Source organism: Lacerta agilis, chromosome 8, assembly GCF_009819535.1.
Source record: "Lacerta agilis isolate rLacAgi1 chromosome 8, rLacAgi1.pri, whole genome shotgun sequence".
Taxonomy (NCBI): domain Eukaryota; kingdom Metazoa; phylum Chordata; class Lepidosauria; order Squamata; family Lacertidae; genus Lacerta; species Lacerta agilis.
Window position 1 is genome coordinate 9489745 of NC_046319.1, and position 24513 is coordinate 9514257.

The 24513-nt window shown below is 48.1% G+C and overlaps 2 protein-coding genes across 2 annotated transcripts in view; one reads left to right on the forward strand and one right to left on the reverse strand.

Moving 5' to 3' along the window:
- Positions 1–8430: 8430 nt before the first annotated feature.
- On the forward strand, positions 8431–13382 carry LDLRAD2 (low density lipoprotein receptor class A domain containing 2; the record flags this gene model as incomplete). The annotated part of the gene is made up of 4 exons (XM_033156854.1): positions 8431–8917; positions 10856–11005; positions 11228–11365; positions 13050–13382. Coding segments are annotated over 4 exons (999 nt in total), but the record flags the coding sequence as incomplete, so codon positions are not given.
- Positions 13383–15852: 2470 nt separating this feature from the next.
- HSPG2 (heparan sulfate proteoglycan 2) overlaps positions 15853–24513 on the reverse strand; it is a 216363-nt gene continuing 207702 nt past the window's right edge. The window contains exons 91-95 of the mRNA XM_033159394.1: positions 23605–23683; positions 20697–20767; positions 20516–20599; positions 20072–20175; positions 15853–17968 (exon numbers count right to left, since the gene is read on the reverse strand). Coding sequence (XP_033015285.1) covers positions 17796–17968; positions 20072–20175; positions 20516–20599; positions 20697–20767; positions 23605–23683 — 511 coding nt within the window. The 3' untranslated portion in view covers positions 15853–17795. The remainder of the gene's footprint in view (positions 17969–20071; positions 20176–20515; positions 20600–20696; positions 20768–23604; positions 23684–24513) is intronic.

Sequence of the window (24513 nt, forward strand, 5' to 3'; positions counted from 1 at the left end):
CCAGATTCACATGTACACAAATCAGAAGGAATCCTCTGTTCAAATAATATTCGATCGACTGCATATAGGACACTAAATATTCCTTTTCGGCATTCCTTGCTTTACTGGCCAAGAGAGCCGGCGTACAGCTTCCAGGTCATGTGGCCAGCATGACTAAGCCGCTTCTGGTGAACCAGAGCAGCGCACGGAATCACCATTTACCTTCCCGCCAGAGCGGTACCTATTTATCTACTTGCACTTTTGACGTGCTTTCAAACTGCTAGGTGGGCAGGAGCTGGGACCAAGCAACAGGAGCTCACCCCATCACGGGGATTCGAACCGCCGACCTTCTGATCAGCAAGCCCTAGGCTCTGTGGTTTAACCCACAGCGCAGCCCAGAGTAGCTGGAGTATAAATAGCGACAATTTGTTGTTGACAAAGGACAGCTGGACATATAAAGGGCCCCTTTACCTTCAGTAGCTTAGGGCCTCATCAAACCTAAATCCGGCCCTGTGTGTGGAATAAGAAAAGACAGGAAGAAGAAATGAGGGCCCAGAGAAAAGACGGAAAAATATCACCATCTGAGGCAGGCATCTCCCTTGTTTTTCAAGCTAACAAGAAAATGACTGAAGGGAGGAAAAATATGAGTGAAAATACTGAGAATAGGAAAAGGAATCGGCCAGGAGAATATGGAGATAAGAAATGTGGCAAGCAGGAGAGAAAACCTACTCAAGGAATGTCGCTGGAAGTGGTGGAGAAGAAGGGGGCAACAGAGAGAGAAAAGAAAAATGGCTTTGTGGAAAAGAAAGCAATGAAAAGAAAAAGAGAGCAAGAGGGAACAGATGGAAACAAAACCACACCATCTAACTGCTAGGTCAGTTGGAATATGTATCCACTGACAGCTGCTGCAGCAACATGTTCTTCCCGAAGCAAACACCAGAAACTTGTGTGTGCACCTTCAAAGACCATTAAATGCATTATGGCTTGAGGTTTTCACGGACAAGAGTTGGGTTTGGCTGCAAGAGATACGGATAAGAAAATAGGAAGCTGCGTTGTAAATGCATGGTTCTGATGTAGCCTGAAGGCATGGCTCAGCAGCCGAGTGGCTGTCAGCGCTCTTGTTTCCACATTTGGTTGGCTTTGCTTTGTCCCATCTTGCATTCGTTTCAAAACTGCCAGCCCCAGGCGCGGGATCATCCAGAAAGCAGGTGTGAGCGATGCCAGGGGCCACTTCAAGATTCCCGAGGCGTTTGGTTAGATTGCCAGAGACAGGATGCTTGCATCGCTCCATCCGGCTCCCATCATTCCCATGGCAACTGAGCGATGTGCAGACCAGCATCTGCAAAAGCCGTCATGAAGGAGGGCAAAAGGTTAAACTGCCCATTTAGAAAAAAAACAACACACTTGTACCAGTATGGGACTCTTTGCAATAAGCTTGCCAGCCTCTCCTTTTGTTCCCTTGTCAGATCACGCAAAAGCAATCCCCGGCTTGATTTTGCTTCACCAGGGGCTGAGGTGGTCCATTTAAACCCTGCTTCTCACAGCTGTTGCCATTTCACACACTCCTGCCTTTTCCTCTGCTATAGCCTGGCATTGCAGGGCCTCCCGAAAGAGACCAAGATGAGGCAAACCAGCCCACCGAGGAGGCGTGCAGGCGTGGGGGAAATGGCTGCTTTCCTGAACGCTGCTGTCCCTGGCAGTCTCCACCATGCAGACAGGTAGGCTGAAACCTTTAGCTCAGAGCTTTCCAAACTTTTCTTTTCCTTTTTTCTCTTTTTTTCTTTTGCAATTCAACAGTCACAACTTTTATTAAATTTCTGTTTTACATTTTAGAATATTCACTTAAATAACCTTAAAATATCAATGACGTCCCTTCCTCTCTTCCATGTCGAAACAAAATTTTAAAAATATCCTTCCAGTAGCAACTTTTTGTTGTTGTTTAGTCGTTGGTCGTGTCCGACGCTTCATGACCCCATGGACCAGAGCACGCCAGGCACTCCTGTCTTCCCACTGCCTCCCGCAGTTTGGCCAGACTCATGTTGGTAGCTTCGAGAACACTGTCCAACCATCTCTGTTGTCCCCTTCTCCTTGTGCCTCCATCTTTCCCAACATAAGGGTCTTTTCCAGGGAGTCTTCCTCTTCTCATGAGGTGGCCAAAGTATTGGAGCCTCAGCTTCAGGATTTGTCCTTCCAGTGAGCATTAGGGCTGATTTCCTTCAGAATGGATAGGTTTGATCTTTTTGCAGTCCATGGGACTCTCAAGAGTCTCCTCCAGGACCATAATTCAAAAGCATCAATTCTTTGGCGATCAGCCTTCTTTATGGTTCAGCTCTCACTTCCATACATCACTATTGGGAAAACCATAGCACCTTAGAGACCAACTAAGTTTGTTATTGGTATGAGCTTTCGTGTGCATGCACACTTCTTCTTTTCTTCCCATGGTTCATTTTGCACAACATAAATCCCTGCATATTTTATATAAACTAAACCATTCAGTATTCCATTATTACATCCATCAAAACTTATTTACACTGTTGAATTTATCTTAATGCTGCCCATGTTTTCAGATATACACAATTTCCCTCCATATATTCAATAAACATCTTTCCAATCTTGTTTAAACATATATTCTTCTTATTCTCTTATTCTATATTTTAGATCCGCAAGCTGCGCATATTCCATCAGTTTAAGTTGCCACTCTTCTTTAGTTGGGACTTCGCATGTTTTCCATTTTTGGCTAACGAAACACAAGCGCAGTAGTGGCATACATAAATAGCCTTTTTTGACACCTGGGAGTTTCCGTATGAGTTATCCACAACAAGGAGCTTTCCAAAATTTTCACGCTGGTGACACACTTTTTAGACATGCATCATTTGCGACACAGTAGTTCAGTTTACTAACAAACCAGAGGTAAACTAATCCCTTTCCAGTCCCGAGAGGAGCATTTGGACGACACACTGTAGCCGACACACTGACCTGTTGCGACACAGAGATTGGAAAGCTCTGCTTTAGCTGGTTCCTCAGTTTCCTTCCCAGGCAGTCTTGGCTTGACATCTTGGATTGGCCCCTAAATCTCTGCCAGATGGGGACCTGGGTTGGTGATGGGAGCTGGAGTCAAAAGACCTAATGTAGCATCCAGGTATCTTAACTAACCTTGCCAGCCTCTTCTTTTGATTTTGTTGGTTTTCATGGAGTAGCAGACAGCCCCATCAACATGGCTTGGATTGTGGATGCAGCATAACAAGGTTGCCACACAGTGCTGCATTTACTGCCCCAGGAGAGATAATAGTCATGAGTTGAGAGTAGGGCTGGGCAATATATCGTCCAAAGCTGGTTTGAAGTCCATTGATATAACGATTTCATAATTTTTAACCTGGCAATATATCGTGAATCATGATTGTGTCAAAACAAAATTAAAATTAAAAAAAAAAAAACTTCCAGTAGCACCTTAGAGACCAGCTGTAGAGGTATTTTCCCCACCCTCCTCAACCCTATCTGAGACCGCACGGCTCCACCAGCCCACGTCTCCCCTGTGTTGGCAGGAGCGGTGGGGTAAATCCTCTCTTTAGAGTCAATTCACGGTAAAGCTGCCACCACCCTTTTAGTCCTGTCCAATTGCCAGCCCTGGGCATAGGGGAAAAGGGACCCCTTATCCTTTCCAGGCTGCACAATTAATTTAAATGAACACAAACAAGAATCTTATTTCAGTAGAGCGTCCAAGCAGCAACATACTGGTTTGGCTCAGTCAGTCTTAGAAGGAAACAGAACACAAACAGAAGCATCCTTTTAAGTATTTATTAAAAGAACCTTAAACCTAAAACAAGATAATACAGTTCTCAAACAACAGGTTACAAGGCATTAAAATAACAAAGGTACTTAGTATAGCTAGCTAAATACATACTCACAACAGTCCTTCTATACTTGGCAAGGATGTAGTCTCTAAGCAGGCAATGGTTAAGAAGTCCAGGAACCATGATGATGGCTAATAGCAAGGTCACTAAGAGCCATTGCCAAGAGCAATTTTACATTACAAAAACAGGGTCAGTTATACCTATTCACCCATGAGGGGTTGCTCGGATGAACCAATTAGCATAAACCTTAATTGGTGAATAGAAGACCTATCTCCATTTGTCTTTTGATGTCAAGAAACTCAGGCAGCTGTAGGATGTTTATTCATCCTCCCCACTCCTTCCAGGATTAGCCTGATAACTCTCAATTGACCTCAGCTGGACAGACCCATAAGTTAGGTGTTTCTTCACACTCCCATGGCAGAACCATAAAACAATAAAGACATCTCCCCAATTAGCAGAGAACAGTTTCACATTCCAAGAAGAGGTTACATTTAGTTCTTTCCAGCGTGCATACATTTCTACAATTCCCAGAATACACTGTGGTCTGAACCACGGATTACAAACTTGGCTTTGCTATTTCTCTACAGCAACTAAGTTTGTTCTTGGTATGAGCTTTCGTGTGCATGCACACTTCTTCAGATACACTGAAACAGAAGTCACCAGACCCTTATATATAGTGAGAGAGTGGGGAGGGGTATTACTCAGAAGGGGGGTGGGAATGTGTGGCCGACTGTTAAACGACTGCAATTGGTATACAGGAAAGGGCAAGGGGTGAGATGGCTAAAGGTAGCTTTGTCATGTATAATGAGATAAGGAATCCATGTCTTTTGTTCAGACCAGGGTCCTCATGGTTTTAAGTTTGGTAATTAGTTGCAATTCAGCAACTTCTCTTTCAGTCTATTCTGAAATTCCTTTGCAGTAAGACAGCTACTTTGAGATCTTGTATAGAATGTCCTGGGAGACTGAAGTGTTCTCCTACTGGTTTCTCTGTCTTGTGATTCCTGATACTCAGATTATGTCCATTTATCTTGGTGTAGGATAAATGGATACACATGATTTGTGTGTGCACTATGCAAAAAATCACGAGGGAAAACCAGAAGAAGAAGAAAGAAGAAGAAGAAGAAGAAGAGAAGAAAGAAGAAGAGAAGAAGAAGAAGAAGAAGAAGAAGAGAGAAGAAGAAGAAGAAGAAGAAGAAAGTCTATGGCTGAAGAAGAGTTTGGATTTGATATCCCGCTTTATCACTACCCGAAGGAGTCTCAAAGCGGCTGACATTCTCCTTCCCTTCCTCCCCCACAACACTCTGTGAGGTGAGTGGAGCTGAGAGACTTCAAAGAAGTGTGACTAGCCCAAGGTCACCCAGCAGCTGCATGTGGAGGAGCCGAGACGCGAACCCGGTTCACCAGATTACAAGTCTACCGCTCTTAACCACTACACCACGCTACACCAGCCAATGCCTCTACATAGCTCCCATCCTATTTCAGGCATCGTGATATATCATATATTGCAACCTTTACCTGGTGATATATCACAACGTTGAAAAGCAGATATCGCCCAGCCCTAGTGAGACGATCCCTGGGGGTCATCTGGTCAGGCCCCTGCTTGAAGTGGGGTGCAATCACAGCATCCCTCACTTATGGATGCCCAACCTTTGCTTAAATATCTCCAGTGATGGAGAGCTCATCGCCTCTCAAAGCAGTCATTTCCACCGTTGAGCAGCTCCTAATGTTTAGACGAAATCTCCTTCCCTGAAATTTCCACCCGTTGACTCTGCCCCTCTGGAGAAACAGAGAACAAACTTACTGTACCTTCTGCACTGCAGCCTTTCAGATATTTGAAGACTGATTTGTCAGCAGTCTGTGCTAATGATACCACAAATACTTTTTTTTTGCTTGCGCTAAAAGGTACCTATTTAAAATGAGCTTGGGCGAAGTGAAACCTAAGAAAATAAATATGGGTTTGTGTTAGTAGCTGCAGATGCTATTATTGGCGTTGGGAGTGTGAGTGGGTGGGGAGAGCTTGAGAAAGGGTGCGTTTACAGTCACTAAGAATATTTTAGTCACAATAGGTAGCAGCTACAGCTTCCTTAACAAAAGATGCTGTGCAGGAAGCAAACAACGGCCTTGTGTTGCATCTAAGTCCCCACCATATCATTTTTGCCTCTCTGCCTTTTTGTCCTGCAGATCTGCGCTGTCCGTTGTTCTAAGGTACTTGCGCCCACACATATTTTCTGTTCAGCTTTTGTTTTGTTTTTGTTCTGTTATAAGGGAAAAAAACAACCTGCTCCTTTTCCCTAATGGGGTACCCAAGAGCCCGTATAGAGTCCTGATGTCCGTTCTCTATCGGTAGGAGAAAATAACAGAGGCCAACAGAGAATATTGAGACGTGAAGCAGCTAGTAAGCCTGGTCTTTATTCAACTGTTGCAACAGGATCCCCACTCGCCACATGCAGGAGGGAGGAGGAACCCAGAACATTCGTGTGCAAGCTCTTATATAGACATTGAAATTGCCCACCCTGGAGCCCAAGACCACCCCCCTGAAACATCATACATACATCCAGAAGGAGGGCTGTCAACAGCAGAGGAGGCAGTCCACAGCAGAAATCCTGTTTGCCAGGGTATCTGATAATGGTCACTGATTGCATTACGTGGGCAGTCTGGCCATTCTTTTTGTGATGGCAAATAGTTCCTGAATCCAGGTCACCGGGTCACCCTATTCATACACAGATATGCCCTTTAAGACAGGATTTGTGAGCAAAGAGACAATGGGGAGTTTTTCCCATTTCCTTCCTCCTTGCAGAGAAATATCTGAGGTCAATTTGGGAGAGTCAAAATAGCTTCAGGATTGTTCTCCTGTACTATACGTGGTTTACATACTTATGTATGTGTTTGCCTTTTAATTTATGAACATTTAATTTATACATTGAGACCTTAAATTCTTATAGCAGTCATTTTAAGAGAAAGTGTGGAGGCAGGAAACTAACCAGGGAGAAAGTGTGAAAGGATGGGGCTTGGTAAGAAAAAGAGGGGGGGGGGTGGAAAAGAGGAGCACACAGTGGGAATTTTAACATGGGTGCCACATTGCAGGTTGGAAACCAGACCTGGAAAGACTGTCAAGTTGTGGTTCCAGAATGACCATTTCTAACCATTAAGCTGCAAAGTTTATTTGTTTTATTTATTATTTGTTTGTTTAGTTTAGTTTAGTTTTGTTTAGTTTAGTTTAGTTTATATACCGTCCTTCATATGATCTCAGGGCGGTTCACAGAATAAAATACAAGGTAAAAACACAAGTAAATAATTTAAACAAAACAGCTAAATAATAACCCCCCCCCCTCTATAATTACCGATTTTTCGCTCCATAGGGCGCACCGGACCATAGGGCACCTACCTCGTTTTAGAGGAGGAAACAAGATTCCCCCCCCTGGTTTTCCTCTTCTAAAAGCCCTTTTTTGAGGATCAGCTAAAAGTTTTGCAGCTTTTTTTTTGCAAAGGGGGAAAAGCAAAGAGGAAAAGCCCCATCTTTATGGGGTTTCAACTCACATTTCTGCAGCTTTCTAAAGGAAAGGGAGCCTTTTCTACAGTTTCCAGACAGATAATCTAATCAGCCAGTCACATGTTGCTGGGGGAAACAAACAACCTCCCTCTGCAGCACATTCAACAATGGAGGGCGGGGCCTGAAAGGGAGCCGGGCAGGGGACTCTTATCTCTCTCCCGATCTCTTGCTGATCAGCTGCTGAGCGGGTCTTTTCAACACTCCCTTTTCTCTTTGTAAATAAAACGCATGAGCCTCTTTTGGCCCCTGGGCAATTCAGCTCCAGGGACCACCAATTCGCTCCATTAGACGCACAGATAATTCCCTTACTTTTCAGGAGGGAAAAAGTGCGTCTTATGGAGCGAAAAATACGGTATACGCCAACATAAAGCTACCTTGAACACGGTGTGGTTCAGAAGTTTTTGAAAACCTGTCTCCAAGAGCCTGTTCTCAGAATCTCTCACTACTGGCAAGTTGGAATGAGCCAGTTACAAAACGCCCAAGTGAAATTTCCCAGAAGCTGGTGTGGGGCGAGGGGGGTGGGAACCTCTTGAGTACAGCCTCTCATTCTTCACACTAGGATGTGTGGAAATTATGAGGGTGATGGGAAGAACTAGAGGGCCAGAATTCCTGGGTTAATGTGCTGTCCGTTTTTATTGTTTCTGGGCAATGGTGAAAAGGAGTGAAATAAACGATGTGCCCGGTAATTGAGACAGCAGTGACATTAGGCAACACAAAAGAGGTCTTGTGGCATTTTAAAGACCAAGAGATTTATAGTGGCATAAACTCCTGTGGACTAAAGGAGAAGGCCACAAAGGTTTCCGCTACCATAAATCTCTTTATAACATTATCAACTTTAATTCGCCACAAAACAACCCTGCCCTCTGTTGCACTCGACAGTAGGGATTTATGTTGTGCAAAATGAACCATGGGAAGAGAAGAAGTGTGCATGCACACGAAAGCTCATGCCAAGAACAAACTTAGTTGGTCTCTAAGGTGCTACTGGAAGGAATTTTTTATTTTTTATTTTGTTTCGACTACGGCAGACCAACACGGCTACCTACCTGTAACTCTTCCCCAACAGTGAGCGTGGTCGATTTCTGCGGCCAGACCCTGCACGGGGATGGGATGCTGTTGACTTCCCACAGAGACTCCCGCCGTTACTACTTTGTAGTGGCCAGCACAGACTGCCAGCTGACCATGCAAGCGGCAACCCCCAAAGACAAGGTCCAGTTCCAGTTCCGCTTCTTCCTGGTGTACAGCATGGTGCGCTCACCTTCCAGCACGCTGGCCAGCAGGGCCAGCAACGACCACCCCACTCTGGCCCTTCCCAAGTCCAGAAGGGAGCGGGAGACCCCTGACCCTTGCACAGCAGGCTCCTACGTGCAATTCTACGATGGCCAAAACCACACCGCGAAGCCCCTGGGGATGCCGCTGTGTGGGAAGAACATCCCAAGGCCCGTCATCTCCACTGGCAACTTCCTCACCTTGAGGCTCGTGACTCGCGGCCAGCAACCTCGCGTCGACTTTGTCGGTGATTTCACCTCCGTTCGAACTGGTAAGGCGGGAAGCCACTCCAAATGAGCTGAGCAATGCTACTCTACCTTATTTTAATTTAATTTTATTGCATTTATATTCCAACTCTTCTCCAAGGAGCTCAAGGTGGTGTATGCCTCCTCATTTAATCCTCCCAATCCTGGAAGGCAGGTGAGCAGCAACTGGCCTCCAGGGTCACCCAGGGTGCTTCATGTTGCCCAGTGGGGGGATTTGAACTCTGGTCTCTCCTGGTCCTAGCCAACACTGTAACCTAAGGGTAAGGGGCAGGCCATGCAGACCACTAGGCTGCTGTCAGGGTAACTGGCGCTGTGGTCTAAACCACTCAACCTCTTGGGCTTGCCAGTCAGAAGTTTGGCGGTTCGAATCCCCGCAATGGGGTGAGCTCCCGTTGCTCTGTCCCAGCTCCTGCCAACCTAGCAGTTCAAAAGCACGCCAGTGCAAGTAGAGAAATAGGTACCACTCTGGCAGGAAGTTAAACAGCGTTTCCGTGCACTCTGGTTTCCGTCACAGTGTCCCGTTGCGCCAGAAGCAATTTAGTCCTGCTAAACATGGCCCGGAAAGCTGTCTGTGGACAAATGCCGGCTCCCTCGGCCTGAAAGCGAGAAGAGTGCCACAGCCCCGTAGTCACCTTTGACTGGACTTAACCACCCAGGGTCCTTTAAAGGTAAAGGGACCCCTGACCATTAGGTCCAGTCGCGGACGACTCTGGGGTTGCGGCGCTCATCTTGCTTTATTGGCCAAGGGAGCTGGCATACAGCTTCCGGGTCATGTGGCCAGCATGAGTAAGCCACTTCTGGCGAACCAGAGCAGCGCACGGAAACGCTGTTTACCTTCCTGCCGGAGTGGTACCTATTGATCTACTTGCACTTTGCCGTGCTTTTGAACTGCTAGGTTGACAGGAGCAGGGACCCGAGCAAGGAAGCTCACCCCGTCGCGGGGATTCGAACCACTGACCTTCTAATGAGCAAGCCCCAGGCTCTGTGGTTTAACCCACAGCGCACCCGTGTCCCAGGGGTCCTTTACCTTTTTTAAAAATTTGATGCTGGTGTTAAATGCATTTTTCTGTAACTATTGATTTAAGCTAGTTTGGGACGTACATTCTAGGCAGTGCTTTTTATCTGGGGATACTCAAAGGTACGCTGTACCAGCACCCCCCTTCCATGTTAAAAGTGTGGCACTCACTGTAACAACTTCATGGTGAGTATTGGCTCCTTTTTTCTATCGCCAACAAGTCTGGGATGCGGAACTCCAATGTCATATGAGTGAGATGAACAAACATCTAGCTATAAGGGACAATGGGAGAGGATTTTCTCCAGCAAAGTATTTGACAAAATTACAAATACCCAAATATAGACGGGCATTTACCCTTGCTAGATTTAATGTACTACCATCTGCCTTACTGCAGGGAAGATTTGCAGGTAAACCATATGCGGAACGACTCTGTCCCTGTGGCCTGCCGGAGGTAGAATCTGTTTCTCATGTTTATTACGCTGCCGCTTTTACAACGACATACGCCGGGTTTTATTTCCCCGGTCATACAAATTCCTTTAAATGAATTCCTATGCCTTAAATGCCTTGTAGAAGATATGGACCCTGAGATTACCCTGAAAGTAGCTAAATACTGTGTAGCAGCCATAAAGCTCAGAGAACAAGCGGTGGTATCACTATGAATAGGACCTTAAATGGCAATTTTTAGGCCATGTTTTAATGCCCCAATTCTAATCTATATATTTTAAATGCTGCTGTATACGTATATATAAGTGTTTGGTTTTTGTTGTGCAAATTTTAATGTAATATTTTTGTATTATTGATTTAGTAGGTTGGTCTGTGACTATAAAAATAAATTCATTCATTCATTCCTTTTTTCTCTAAAAAAGCACTGATTATTGGTACATTAAACAAAAAGAACAGCAAAATCTGCCTTTCCCTCCCCTTGCAGGCTTGAACGCTTCGGCCTGCAGCACGGAGTCCTATTTTCCCTGCCACAATGGCAAGTGCATCCCTCCCAGCCTAGTCTGCGATGGCAGCAGCGTGGATAACTGTGGAGATGGTACAGACCAGGCTTTCCAGTCCCCGGCCTGGTGCAAAGGTTGGTGGCTGTAGAAGGAAGAGGGTGTATGTGCCTTTCCGTGCTCATTATCACTTTTAAAAAATGGGTGAGAAAAAGTGAGACTGAATGCCTGAGCCTGATGGATGCAGCGGCCCCTTACGTTGTCAGGAAAGGGAGGAGGGTACGCCCCTCTGCTTCGGTTTCTCCGTGGCAGCACAGAGGCCCCTACTGTTTTTGACTCTTTCTCCTTTTCAACTCCAGGCTCACCCACGCTCCTGCCGCCCTTGAATAATGCCGAGGCCTCTTCTGCAGTTGACGCCCTGCCAAGTCAGGTGACCTGCGCAGGACCCCAGGAAAGCCAGCTCCTGCCCCCAGGCACTGCCACCTGGGACAAAACAGGTACAGCAGCACCGTTGCTGAAAGGAATGAGACCTTGTAATAACTTGGTTGTTTATAGTGTGCCATTTGGGGACTCCCTGCCTATTGATACCGAGCAGGTGGCTATCACTGTACTCTTTTCAGCTAAAAACACACAGTTCTTTCTTACCTATGAAAGGCAATTCCATGTTGTTTGGCACAATGGCAACTCCTCAGCTCGCCCACTCACTCTAACCCCCATCCAAGCCTCCAGGTGCATACAGCAGAAAAACAGCCTCATTCAAAGCATTTGAGGGTAACTCCCAGATCACCCTTATCTCCAAAGTGATTAATAGTCAGACTATCTGTTTACAATCACCAATTCAGCAGGAGCTAACAGGAAGACAGCCAAACCGCCATTCATTTCCCCTGGAAGTCTGCTAAAAGCATTATATCTATCTATCTATCTATCTATCTATCTATCTATCTATCTATCTATCTATCTAATCTATCTACCTACCTATCTAGCAATGGATTCAAACTACAAGAAAGAAGATTCCACCTAAACATTAGGAAGAACTTCCTGACAGTAAGAGCTGTTCGATAGTGGAATTTGCTGCCAAGGAGTGTGGTGGAGTCTCCTTCTTTGGAGGTCTTTAAGCGGAGGCTTGACAGCCACCTGTCAGGAATGCTTTGATGGTGTTTCCTGCTTGGCAGGGGGTTGGACTGGATGGCCCTTGTGGTCTCTTCCAACTCTATGATTCTATCTATCTATCCTTTTCAGGTCTACATTTCACTAATTTTACAATCATTTTCAGGTCTACATTTCACTAATTTTCATTTTACTATCCTTTTCAGGTCTACATTTCACTAATTTTACAATCATTTTAACATTTCAAAACTTGACTTCCTTCCTCCTCTTTCTGAGGTTCCTTATTTTTAATATCTTCTGCATATCTGGATTAACTTAATTTGCTCATTTATTCATCTACTTTAAATATATACTTTTATAAAACTGCAGGTTATTACAATAACCCTGCCAATGTTCTTATCTGTTTACAGTTTATCTGTAAATGTTCAATAAACCATTTCCATTCTTTTGTAAAAAGTTTGTTGTCTTGATTTCTTATTCTTCTGGTATGTTTCGCCATTTCTGCATATTCCGTACGTTTTTGTATCCATTCTTCCTTTGCTGGGACTTCTTTCCATTTTGGGGCGAGTAACATTCTTGCTGCTGTAGTAGCATAAATGAGTAGGTTTCTGTACAGCTTAGGTAGTTCTGTCACTATAATTCCCAAAAGAAAAGCTTCTGTGTTTGTTTGTTTCACAAACGTTATTTTAAACATCTTTTTTTCAATCCATTATATATCATATATAAAACATTTTTGTATAGCTATGCCTATCCAGATGCTTAGAAAGTTGGGGTGAATTTGAATCTCTTTTAGTATTTTAAATTTCTGTAGGTTTTAAAGTATTGTTGTATTTTTTTTTAATTTCTTGTTCCACCCTTTTGTAAACTGCTCTGAGTTTTTCTTTACATTCAAGCAGTGTCTGGGGAGACCCGGCCAGATGGGCGGGGTATAAATAATAAATTATTATTATAAATTATTATTATTTGAAATCAACAACAATATCAAAATAGCACAGCTGGGGCAACTGTTTGCTGGGGAACATGGTCTGTTCCATTTTCCTGCAACTCACCGGGCTCCTTCTCCTCCTTCTGCAGACAATCGCAAGACTCTCCTTGCTTCGCTGGCTGCCCTCCTAGGCGCTGCCTTTGTGTTCTGGTGCTGCTGGAATCCAGGCTGGTTCATTTGGAGGATGGGCGCCTGCAGATACCTGCCCGGCTGCAATTCCGCCTGCGCTGCCTGCCACCTCTGCCCACGCAGCTGCACCTGCCGGGAGCCCCCCAAGGTCACCCCACATGGAAGCACCGAGCCACCCGTGTGACTCCGAGATGGGGGGCAGCAGGGTCACTGGCCCCTAGTTTTAGAGCATGGGCCAGAAGGGGTGCAGCTGGCAGCGGAGGCATGATGGGACTAAGCCAGGGGTAGGCAACCTAAGGCCCGTGGGCTGGATGCGGCCTAATCGCCTTCTAAATCCAGCCCGAGGACGGTCCGGGAATCAGCGTGTTTTTATATGAGTAGAATGTGTCCTTTTATTTAAAAGGCACCTCTGGGTTATTTGTGGGGCCTGCCTGGTGTTTTTACATGAGTAGAATGTGTGCTTTTATTTAAAATGCATCTCTGGGTCGTTTGTGGGGCATAGGAATTTGTTCATTCCCCTCCCCATCCCAAAATATAGTCCGGCCCACTACATGGTCTGAGGGATGGTGGACTGGCCCACAGCTGAAAAAGGTTGCTGACCCCTGGTGCTAAGCAGACAGGTGTATACCGGCTGATCTCCCACAAGGTGGCAGGAGATGCCTGCTTCTTTCCTCAGTGGGTTCAAACTAAGGCCCCTTCCTGGGACCAGACCTTGAGTCAAGCTCACATCCACACCATGCAAGAATACAAGAAGAGTCCACTGGATCAGGCCAATGGCCCACCTGGTCCGGCATCTTGTTCTCACAGTGGCTGCCCAGATACTTATGCGAAACCTGCAACCAGAACACAAGGGCACCATTCCATCCTGTGCTTTCCAGCAATTGGAATTCTTAAGTATTCACTGCCCTGACCTCCAAGAATTGGCCTGATCCTCTTTCGAAGCCTTCTGGATTGGTGGCCACCATTGCCTTCTGTGGGAGGGAATTCCATAGTTTAACTATGCACTAAGTAAAGGATGCTTTTGAATTATGGTGCTGGGGGAGACTCTTGAGAGTCCCATGGACTGCAAAAAGGTCAAACTTATCCATCCTTAAAAGAAATCAGCCCTGAGTGCTCACTGGAAGGACAGATCCTGAAGTTGAGGCTCCAGTATTTGGCCACCTCATGAGAAGGGAAGACTCCCTGGAAAAGACCCTGATGTTGGGAAAGATGGAGGGCACAAGGAGAAGGGGACGACAGAGGATGAGATGCTTGGACAGTGTTCTCAAAGCAACTAGCATGAGTTTGGCCAAACTGTGGAAGGCAGTGAAAGATAGGCGTGCCTGGCATGCTCTGGTCCATGGGGTCATGAAGAGTCGGACACAACTGAATGACTGAACAACAACAAAGTAAAGGAGTACTACTACTAACTACTACTACTACTATTAGAATATAAAAAACCCCTATACCTGGAGATCAGGGCGGTTCACAGAAAAGATCAACATAAAAACCACAATATATATAATTAAAATGAAAACAACCCAGTAACACCCCCCCCACACACACACAGAAAAAAGGAGCCACATTTTAAAAGGGCATAAGATGTCAAACAGATCAACCAAAGGCCTGGTTAAAGAGGAATGTTTTTGCCTGGCACCTAAAGATGTATAATGAAGGTTCCTGGCGAACTTCCCCGAGAGCATTCCACAGGCGAGGAGCCACTGCAGAGAAGGCCCTGTTCTCATGTTGCCACCCTCCGGACCTCTTGAGGAGACACATGAAGGAGGGCCTCAGAAGATGATCTCAGGGCCTGGGTAGGTTCATATGGAAAGAGGCGGTCCATGAGGTATTGTGGTCCTGAGCCGTTTAAGGCTTTGTGGGTCAGAACCAGCACTTTGAATTGGGCCTAGAAACTAATTGGTAGCCAGTGCAGTCGGACCAGGATCGGTGTAATGTGCTCAAGCTGTCCTGCTCCGGTGAGCAACCTGGCAGCTGAATTCTGCACCAGCCATCTGTTCCCAGCATAGTCATAAGGGAAGGCAGAACACAAAGGGAAAAGGAAATTATTGACATGGAGGGAATTTTTTTTACTTATTTTGGGACGTGTATCTGATTCACCAGGCTTGGTATGTACAAAATCAACCCAGAGACCAGTACGAAATTCACCATTGGCCAAGCTGTTGCAATGCTGTCCAAGGCAAAAGGTAAAAAAAGGTAAAGGACCCCTGGATGGTTAAGTCCAGTCAAAGGCAACTATGGGGTTGCGGCAAGGGAGTTGGTGTTTGTCCACAGACAGCTTCCCGGGTCATGTGGGCAGCATGACTAAACCGCTTCTGGTGCAATAGGATACCGTGATGAAAACCAGAGCGCGTGGAAACGCCGTTTACCTTCCAGCCGCAGCAGTACCTATTTATCTGCTTGCGCTGACGTGCTTTCGAACTGCTAGGTTGGCAGGAGCTGGGACAGAGCAATGGGAGTTCACCCTGTCACAGGGATTCAAACCGCCGACCTTCCGATCGGCAAGCCCAAGAGGCTCAGTGGTTTAGACCAGGCATGTCCAACAGGTAGATCCTGATCTACTGGTAGATCGCAGTCTCTTGCAAGTTGGCCACCCCTGGTTTAGACCACAGCGCCACCCGCTAAACTACCACACAGTTAAAGCACACAGCTGTCCTACAAAGAATCCCAAGAACGTTTGTTTGCTCCTCCCAGGGCTAGTCCCCAGCACCCTTAACAAGCTAGTTCCCAAGATTTGACAGGAAGCCACAGACTTGACACACAGACTTTGGGGTTCAGCACCATTTATTTAAGAAAGAAAGAAAGAAAAAGAACAAATGGGGGCGGCAGGCAGGGGAAGCAAAAGGCAGGAACAGTGCCTCCCAGGCAGTATAATTCTGGTTCTGGAGGGAAGCAGGCAAGGCAGAGTGAACACTGGCGGCAAAGGCTAACACGGGGCAAGCCAGAGCCAGCCACACCATTAAGGGAATGTGGGAGGCTGGCTAGAGCACAATCCTGGGGGTCCCAAGCTCAAAAGATAACCCCCCTAGTGCCTGCTTGGCACCAGCACTGTCTGCAGGGGCAACACCCAGGGCTGTTTGAAGAGAAAAGGAAAGGCTGTGTAGTTAGCCAAAGATCAGCTCCTAAGTCTGCCCTTTTCAGTGTCTCGGGGCCAGCTGAGAAGGAGAAGGCAGCTGTCGAAACCCCCTTTCCCCAGCTGCAGTGGGTTCCTTCTGCCTCTCATCCCCCAGCAAAGCATCTTGCCGCCCTCCTGGGAACGCTGGACGGGAAACTCCTGCCCTCCAGTGCTTGTGGCACAGGGAGGCTGGCAGGAGCTGCTGTGTGGGGAGCCCATCACAGCTTACCGGCACACGGTGCAACACTCTTGCCCCCACCCCTGCCCACAGAATGGGGGGCGGCCTGGTCCTCTGAAATGCTGATGAGAGACCTACCTGCCTGCTTCCCGGGCAGCAGATGAGGCTGCATCAGCTCCTTACCTGGCCCTGCCAGGCCCCGGGGTGTCTGCAGCTCTGGGGGACTGCACACTGCAAAAGAAGGCGTGGATCTATGGGAGACCCCACACAGACTAATAAGGCACTGATGGCTCGGGAGGGGCAAATCCTATTTCGGCCCTGTGGCGCTTAAGGCATGGGAACCATTGCCTGCTTTTTGGCTTTGCACGTGTCAAGCAGCGCTTACTGCGGTCACTGAGGACCAGGTGGAGAGGACGCTCCGAGGCACCGCAGCCGTTCCCGGCTGGAACTCGCCAGAACGCGGTTCCAGCACCTCTCGGGCGGGCGCCATTGCCACTAAAAGAGAACCAGCGAGGCATTCACGGTGAGTTCCAGCACCTCTTTTTCTAGAAAAATAACACTGACCACAGCCTAGCCCGGATGAGTGAAGGGCGGGAGCAAACTCGGCTGTGCCAGGCGGGCAGTGCCACTTGGGGCAGCGTGACAAAACGCAGGAAGCTCAAACTTATCCGAGTTGAAAAGCTTGGTGCATGCTGGAGGACGAGGGCAAGAGACCTCCCTCCCTCAGTGCTCCTGTGAATCCTGCCCTGACTGGAGTGCTGGATGCTGCTAAGGAGTTGTGCGTGGGGCACGACGATACAGAGACCCACCCACCCTTCCTTGCCCACGCACAAGCAAGACAGGGAGGGAGGGCAAGACAGGACAGTATCTTTGGTCACAACTTGCCTGGCCCAGCCCAGCCCAGCAGCGGAAGCAAGAGAAGCCACGCGGTCACCCCATTGCCCACCCCTCGGCCTCAGAGTAGCCTTTTCAGGGCAAGGTGGCACGTTGTGCCCTGTCCGAGATGCTCATCCCTGGAAAACCTCGGGCACGGCACTGTCCAATCGCCTCTCACGAATGCCGCTCTCCAGTCCTTTAAGTGTCCACCGCGCCCTCTCTCTCTCTCTGTCGTTCCACGTGAGGGCTGGGGAAGGTGGGGGGGACGACGACAGGCCCCGCGTGGCCCCCATCGGTCTGTCACTTCCACAGAAAAACCCTCACAAACCAACTCCCTCCCACGTCTCCCCACCCCGTCCCCATTTTCTTTTGGTAGCAGCAAAGCACCGTTTGTGAGTGTGTGTGTGTTTCTCTTTTTTAAAAAAATTCATAATAATAATAATAATAAAATAATAATAATAATAACAATAGATGTCTCTCAATTGGCCTGATGACAAAAAAATAAAACAGCGAAGAGTGTGGTTAAGAGGCCAGCCCGGCCTATGAGGAGCACTCCTGGATGTTGAGGCCGGCCTCTGAGTGATGGTGAAGGTCAATGGGCTGCTGAGGCTGCTGGCTGGGCCGGTCGTTGATCAGCACCACGTTCTTGATGCAGCCCGAGATCCCCGAGATGTACTTTCCCGCGGTCAGGGTTTGGGTGTCGGGAGCTCCGCCTGTGCAGAGGAAAAGGAAGAGCCGCCCGTCAGCAAGCGTGTTCCCTTTAGGGGAGAGGCTGTTGCCCTCTTCCTCCTCCGCCTCCTCAAGTCACTTCGGAGGATTCGGGAGGCTGGCAGGGACCACAGCCTCCATCCCAAGATTTTGCTTTTCAGCACCGTCACCGATCATTTCGGCTGCGGGATTTAATTGCACAGCAGAGAGGCGTGCAGACTTTTCAAGGTTCTCATATTGCTACCCATTCGTTCACATCTCAGGCCCGCAAGTCACTTGCTACTGTCCATAGCTGTCAAGTTTCGGATTTGAAAATAAGGGATCGGCAGTCTCACCTATCCCGGGGACAGTCACATGTCAGTGGTGGGCGGAGCCAGAAGCAAAAGTGGGTGGAGCAGCAATGTAAACTCCAAGCGGTCTCGGGCTCGGAGCGGAGCAAAGAGGAGGGCAGCCATGTGCTCCGTGCAATGGAGCCCCATCGTCTTCTTGTCTGATCCCATCAAAACAGGACAGGAAGCAGCAGCTGCTCAAAGGCAGCCAGGCTCCACCCACCAGCTAACCCTATTGGCTGGCTGAGCGGCTTGGCGGCAACGGATAGGGGCTGATGCAGGGGGAGGAATACACCCCCCTGTAAGCACGGGAAACGGCTCCCACTTGCTTTGAGGGCTGAGGCTTTTCTCTCCAAGTAGGCGAGGTCTTCCCACCCAGTCCCTGGCCAGCAGGGGAGGAGCTGCTTCCATTAAAAACAGGAAATTTAAGGGAAATAAAAAAAAGGGAGAGCAGCGGGAAACTGCTTAAAATAAGGGAGAATCCTGGGGAAAACGGGATACTTGACAGCACTGCTACTGTCACTGCCGTGTGGACCACGTTCTTAAAATGAAATTGATGCAAGCTGGCTTCTATGTTTTCTTAAGGGGAAATGTAGAAACACGAACAGGGAAATGCATTAAAACCCTTTTGTTGTGTTTCTCCTGGTTTTTTGTTTTGTTTTGTAGGTGTTCTTTTCTTTTTTTAAAAAATATACTTTTTGGATTTATATATTTCACTGATTTTGCAATCATTTTAACATTTCAAAACTTTACTCCCCCCTCTTTCTGCGGTTCCTTAAATTTGTTTTTAATATCTTCTGCAGATCCAGATTAACTTAATTTGCCCATTTATTCATCTTCTTTAAATGCATACTCTTATGCAACTGCAGGTTATTACAATAATCCTGCCAATGTTCTTATCTACAATTTATCTGTAAATATTCAGTAAACCATTTGCAGGAGACGTTCTTGAAGAAGCATTGCTTAGTAAATTGATAATGTACACCTGGGAACATCCTGTCGGGAGGGGTGGCCCCTGAGAGTGCTCTGAAAGTGACAAGACAGTGGCACGGTCCAGACTGAAGTGTAAAGCTTTGAGGGTAAGGGTCTTTTGACCGTCCTTCCAAAATTCAGGAGGGCCGATGCCACAAAGATGTCGTGCGGCACCTTGTGAATTTTACACCATTTGCCTAGAAAGCCTCTAGAAGTCAGGCAGCAACCAGTGTGGCAATCAACGTTGAAAGGAAACATGAAAAACGATGCGCTCCTCTATGGATGGCACATCCTGTTCTGTTGCCTTGGGTGAAATGGGAAGGTCCCTTCACACTGCTGTCGTCCTGACCTGGGTTGTGCGGCGGCACCTGCAAAGCGGTGCTGCCGACAGTGGGTTCCAGCAAGATCTTGGCAAGATCTTGCCAGAAGCTGCTGCCACGGCCATCACCACTCAGCAGAGCATGAGAGTCACGAGTTCGAGTGCTACACTGAGGCAAATGGGTCCTGCATTGCATGCGGTTGGACTAGATGTTCCATGCGGTCCCTCCTTCCAACTCTGCAATTCTATGATTCTCTGGCCTGTTCCCACCTCATAGCTGTACCCCCGAGTGAAACAGTAACAACAGAAGAAGAAGAAGAAGAAGAAGAAGAAGAAGAAGAAGAAGAAGAAGAAGAAGAAGAAGACCTACTCAGTTGATAAGGGCTGCCGAAAATTAAATGAAAAGGGGAAGTGTGAATCCCTCATTAGCCCACACATCCAAGGCTGCCCTGAAAGTGGTCCTGCTTTGTTGAGACGAAGGCGCTTACCTATATAAATTCGACCTTTGGTATTCACCATGACGTTCTTGCCAGGAGATTCCCCGGCTACCATCTCCTCACCGTCGACTTGAAGGAAGCCTCTTTTCCCTTCCCTGGAGGAGGAACGGGAGAGTGGGTCAGAAGGGCTAAGGTGTTTTTGAGTGGGGTTGGTTGGATTGGAGAGGATGAGCATGGATAAGGAAGTGCTTGTCATCTGCCTGCGGGAACAGAACTGGAAATGTGGTCCAAGGATATTCCCAAAGGGGAATCCTCGTGCGGATCAGAAGGGGCCGGGACCGCATCCTGCCACCCACCCCCAGCCCCAGAAGCACACAAATTGCTCCTCAACCCGCCTTGTTCAGGGAACAGGGCCTATGCCTTTCTCCATCCCCTAACGCTTGGGCTTATCAAACTAGGGGTGCCCCAAGCCACATCCCTCCACACTTGTCTCACCGGATGGCTGTCACTCTATGCCATTCTCCATCATCAACTGGGTCTTCGGACAGGATGTTCACTTCTCCGCTTCCTAGTTGGTAACTGCAGGAAACACACGGTCAGTGTCAGAGAAGAGGCCGCCCCGGAGCCCCAACACAGAGCAGCCAATATTGTGAGCTCTCATGCGGCCTTCCCTCACCTGAACACCAGGTGCCCGTCCTTCAGACCGAGGCTGATGAAGTCCTTCGCTTTGGCGCTCTCTCCTTCCTCCTGTGACAGAAACCAAAACATTGTTCCTCACCTTCTCCTTTCCTTAGGAGATGGGCACCCCTAGGCATCAGTGGAGGATCATCCCGCAGAGGGAGAGAAGCATCCTTGCAACCGGTACTGCTTCTCGGGTGCCACATTTTACTTCGTAAGAAATCCCATCTTGGAGTGTGGCAGCACCGACACTTTGGAACCCCCTGCCTACTGACATCGGTTGGGTGCCTTCACTGTACTCTATGTGGCGCCTGCTAAAAACGTTTTTTTTTTAAAGGCAATTGCTTATCCAGACGTGTAAAAATGTTGACAGGCGTTTTTAGCTTATGACTGATTTTAGTTAGCTTTAAATAACAGCAATTCAACAGGGGAACAGTCCCTTGGTAAGTGGCAGACTCTCCTTCAACAGAGGTTTTTAAACAGATGTTGGATGGCCATCTTTCAGGGATTCTTGAGCTGTGATCCCTGTCTTGCAGGGGGTCAGGTTGGATGACCCTCTTGGGATCCTTTCCAACTCTACAATTCGATGATGATGATGATATGAAGAAGAAGAAGAAGTCCTGCGCTGCACAGCAAACGGGGTCTTTTAATCAGAGATTCATAGAATTGTGAAGTTGGAAGGGACCCTGAGAGTCATCTAACTCAACCCCACTGCAGTGCAGGAATCTGGACCACCTCCTGCTGGAACAGAATGTTCTCACCCCCATGGGGGCCAGTCTCTTGCCTACTCCTACTACTAATATTCATTCAATCATACCCCGCCCATCTGGCTGGGTTACCCTCTGGGCAGCTCCCAACAAAATATTAGAAAAACAATAAAACATCAAACATTACAAACTTCCCTAAACAGGGCTGCCTTCAGATGTCTTCTAAAAGTCGGATACCAGTAGTTGTTTATTTCCTTGACATCTGATGGGAGGGCGTTCCACAGGGCGGGCGCCACCACCAAGAAGGCCTGGTTCCCTGTAACTTTGCTTCTCACAGCAAGGGAACTGACAGAAGGCCCTCGGGGCTGAATGACAGGGGTGGAGACGCTCCTTCAGGTCTACTGGGCCGAGGCCGTTTAAGGCTTTCAAGGTCAGCACCAACACTTTGAATTGTGCTCGGAAACGTACTGGGAGCCGATGTAGGTCTTTCAGGACCGGTGTTATGTGGTCTCGGCGGCCACTCCCTGTGATTCTATAATCGCTTGTCAGACAGAAAGGTTAGCAGAGAGCATGGCCTGCAGCCTTTGGAGCATGCAGCTCCTCTTAAGACTAGCTCCCGCATCACCTCCCTGCAAACCTCCTTGCTGCCTTTGCCAAGCTAACTCTTGTCAATGGTGGAGCTATACCCAGTGCTTTTGCAGGCCTGTCCAGCATCGCAGCAACAAATTCTCCCATTCAACCAGTACATCTGCACTTGGGTTAGTCAGCCCCGCCCCTCCCCGTGCTCCATTCTCTCTGACCCCCTCCAGTCGTGCATTTTGTCCTTCCCTTCGCCATGCCACAAAAACCAAGCCAGTAAATACCTCGTTAGCAACATGCTGCTCAAGGCCCGCCTCCCTCGTTGCCTGGGAAGAGAGAGAGAGAGAAAAAAAAAAGAGGAGCACAAGCCAGACTGATGCAAAGCAGACAGCTGAACACAGCATGCCTGGAAAGGGGGGGAGAAGCGGCAGAGGTGAACAGCAACAGCATCTGTGCAACAAGGCAGGGTGTGTGCATGAGACATGCTGGTGCTGGGACAAAGCAGCCTTCCTCAAAAGAAGCACATCATGCGCAGGCAACAGCAGAGGAGCCTGTGGGGTCTCGCAGCAACTTGCATGCCGTCAAAACAGCAGGCGGGCTACTCCTGTCAAATCTTTTTAGTCTGGATGTTATAGACAGCTGCCTTCCCTCCCCAGTGCTGCAAACCTCTCTTTGCCATGTTGCAGATCAAGCAGATTAAAAAAAAAAAGGTAAAGGACCCCTGGATGGTTAAGTCCAGTCAAAGGCGACTATGGGGTTGTGGCGCTCATCTCGCTTTCAGGCCAAGGGAGCCGGCGTTTGTCCACAGACAGCTTTCCGGGTCATGTGGCCAGCAGGACTAAACTGTTTCTGGACACTGTGATGGAAGCCAGAGTGCACGGAAACACTGTTTACCTTCCCACCGCAGTGGTACCTATTTATCTACTTGCACTGGCATGCTTTCGAACTGCTAGGTTGGCAGGAGCTGGGACACAGCAACGGGAGTTCACCCCATCATGGGGATTCGAACCGCTGACCTTTGGATCAACAAGCCCAAGCGGCTCAGTGGTTTAGAGACTACAGCGCCACCCATGTCCCATGGGAAGCAGAGGCTGTCCCCACACTCCACAGAGAATAACACCCAAAAGAACCAAGGTCACGAACAATACTATGCCAACCACACAAATGATACAAAATTGAGACTACTTTATCAGCTGGTTACAATTTTTGTGTGGTTGTCCCCACACTCCTGCTGATCTTTGCAGCGCCAATGATCAAGATGGCGCTGGCTTGTGAGGCCTGGCACAAAGTCTGTACTTTTTTTTTGCTTGTGATCAGTGAAGAGGCCTCACCAACACTTTGGAGTCACGGGCTGGTAGCATTTTCATCCCCCTGCTCAGTTTTGCCAGGATTCAACAGCCCTCTCACTTTCCACCCCTCGCCCAAAGCTTTTACACCTCCCGTTTCCACCTCCAGCCTCTGTGAGAGGCAGAGAGAAGGCCCCAGGTTCAATTCCCCCGTAGCATCCCTAAGTAAGGATCCCCTACCCAAAAAAACAGTCTGAAACCCTGGAAGGGCCATGGCCAGCCAGTGTAGGCAACACTCGAGCTGACAGACCCCTGCTCTGTCACATTCACTCACCACGCCCTGCCAGAGGAGAAGCCCATTTGCTGAGTTGGTGCGCACTTCCAGCTCGATCGTCTCCGGTGAGTCAGGGAGGCTGCAACAAAGAGACTGAGCAATGAGGGACTGTGCACATCTCCACTGCGTTAGCCAGTTTCCCCATAGGCATCTGGCTGGTCACTGGGAGAACAGAATGCTGGACGAGATGGCCCTTTGGTCCAATCCAGCGGGGCTCTCCTTAGGGACACCCGTTGTAATAGCAGAACTTCCTTGCCCAAGAGGAGTCTACCTCTGAATACCGGGTGATGGGGAAAAGCAACTGGAGAGTTGCACTTGCGCCCTGCCTGCAACTCTCCCGCAAGCACAGGATTTGATGGGCCAGTGACCTGATCCAGCTGAAGGCACTTATTGGCCTGAATATAAGCCTTATTCACGATCTTATGGTATGCAGCCAGGAGCAGGGGCAAACAGCGCCAGGAGCGCAGCACAGCGGCGCCTGTCCCGTATGTAGTCCCCTGCCCTCTCCCTCAAAGCCAGGAAAGGAGAGAGCGAGGAAGGGGGAAGGCTGCCGTCAATGCAGTGCGCCCCCCCCCCCCAGTATGCAGCCAGGAGCAGCGAGGAATGGAGCGGCTTATATTCGGGTATTTTTTCTTTTTTTCTCTCCCCCCCCCCGCCTCCAATTTTAAAGATGTGGCTTATATTTGGGTGTGGCTTATATTCGGGCCAATACGGTATGTTCTTATGGATTTATAAATATATATATATATATATACCGCTGTATCACAGAAATAGATCACAGCTGTTTGCAACAATATAAAAACATAAGCCCATGCATCTAGTTACAGGTAGGTAGCCGTGTTGGTCTGCCGTAGTCAAAACAAAATAAAAAATAAAAAATAAATCCTTCCAGTAGCACCTTAGAGACCA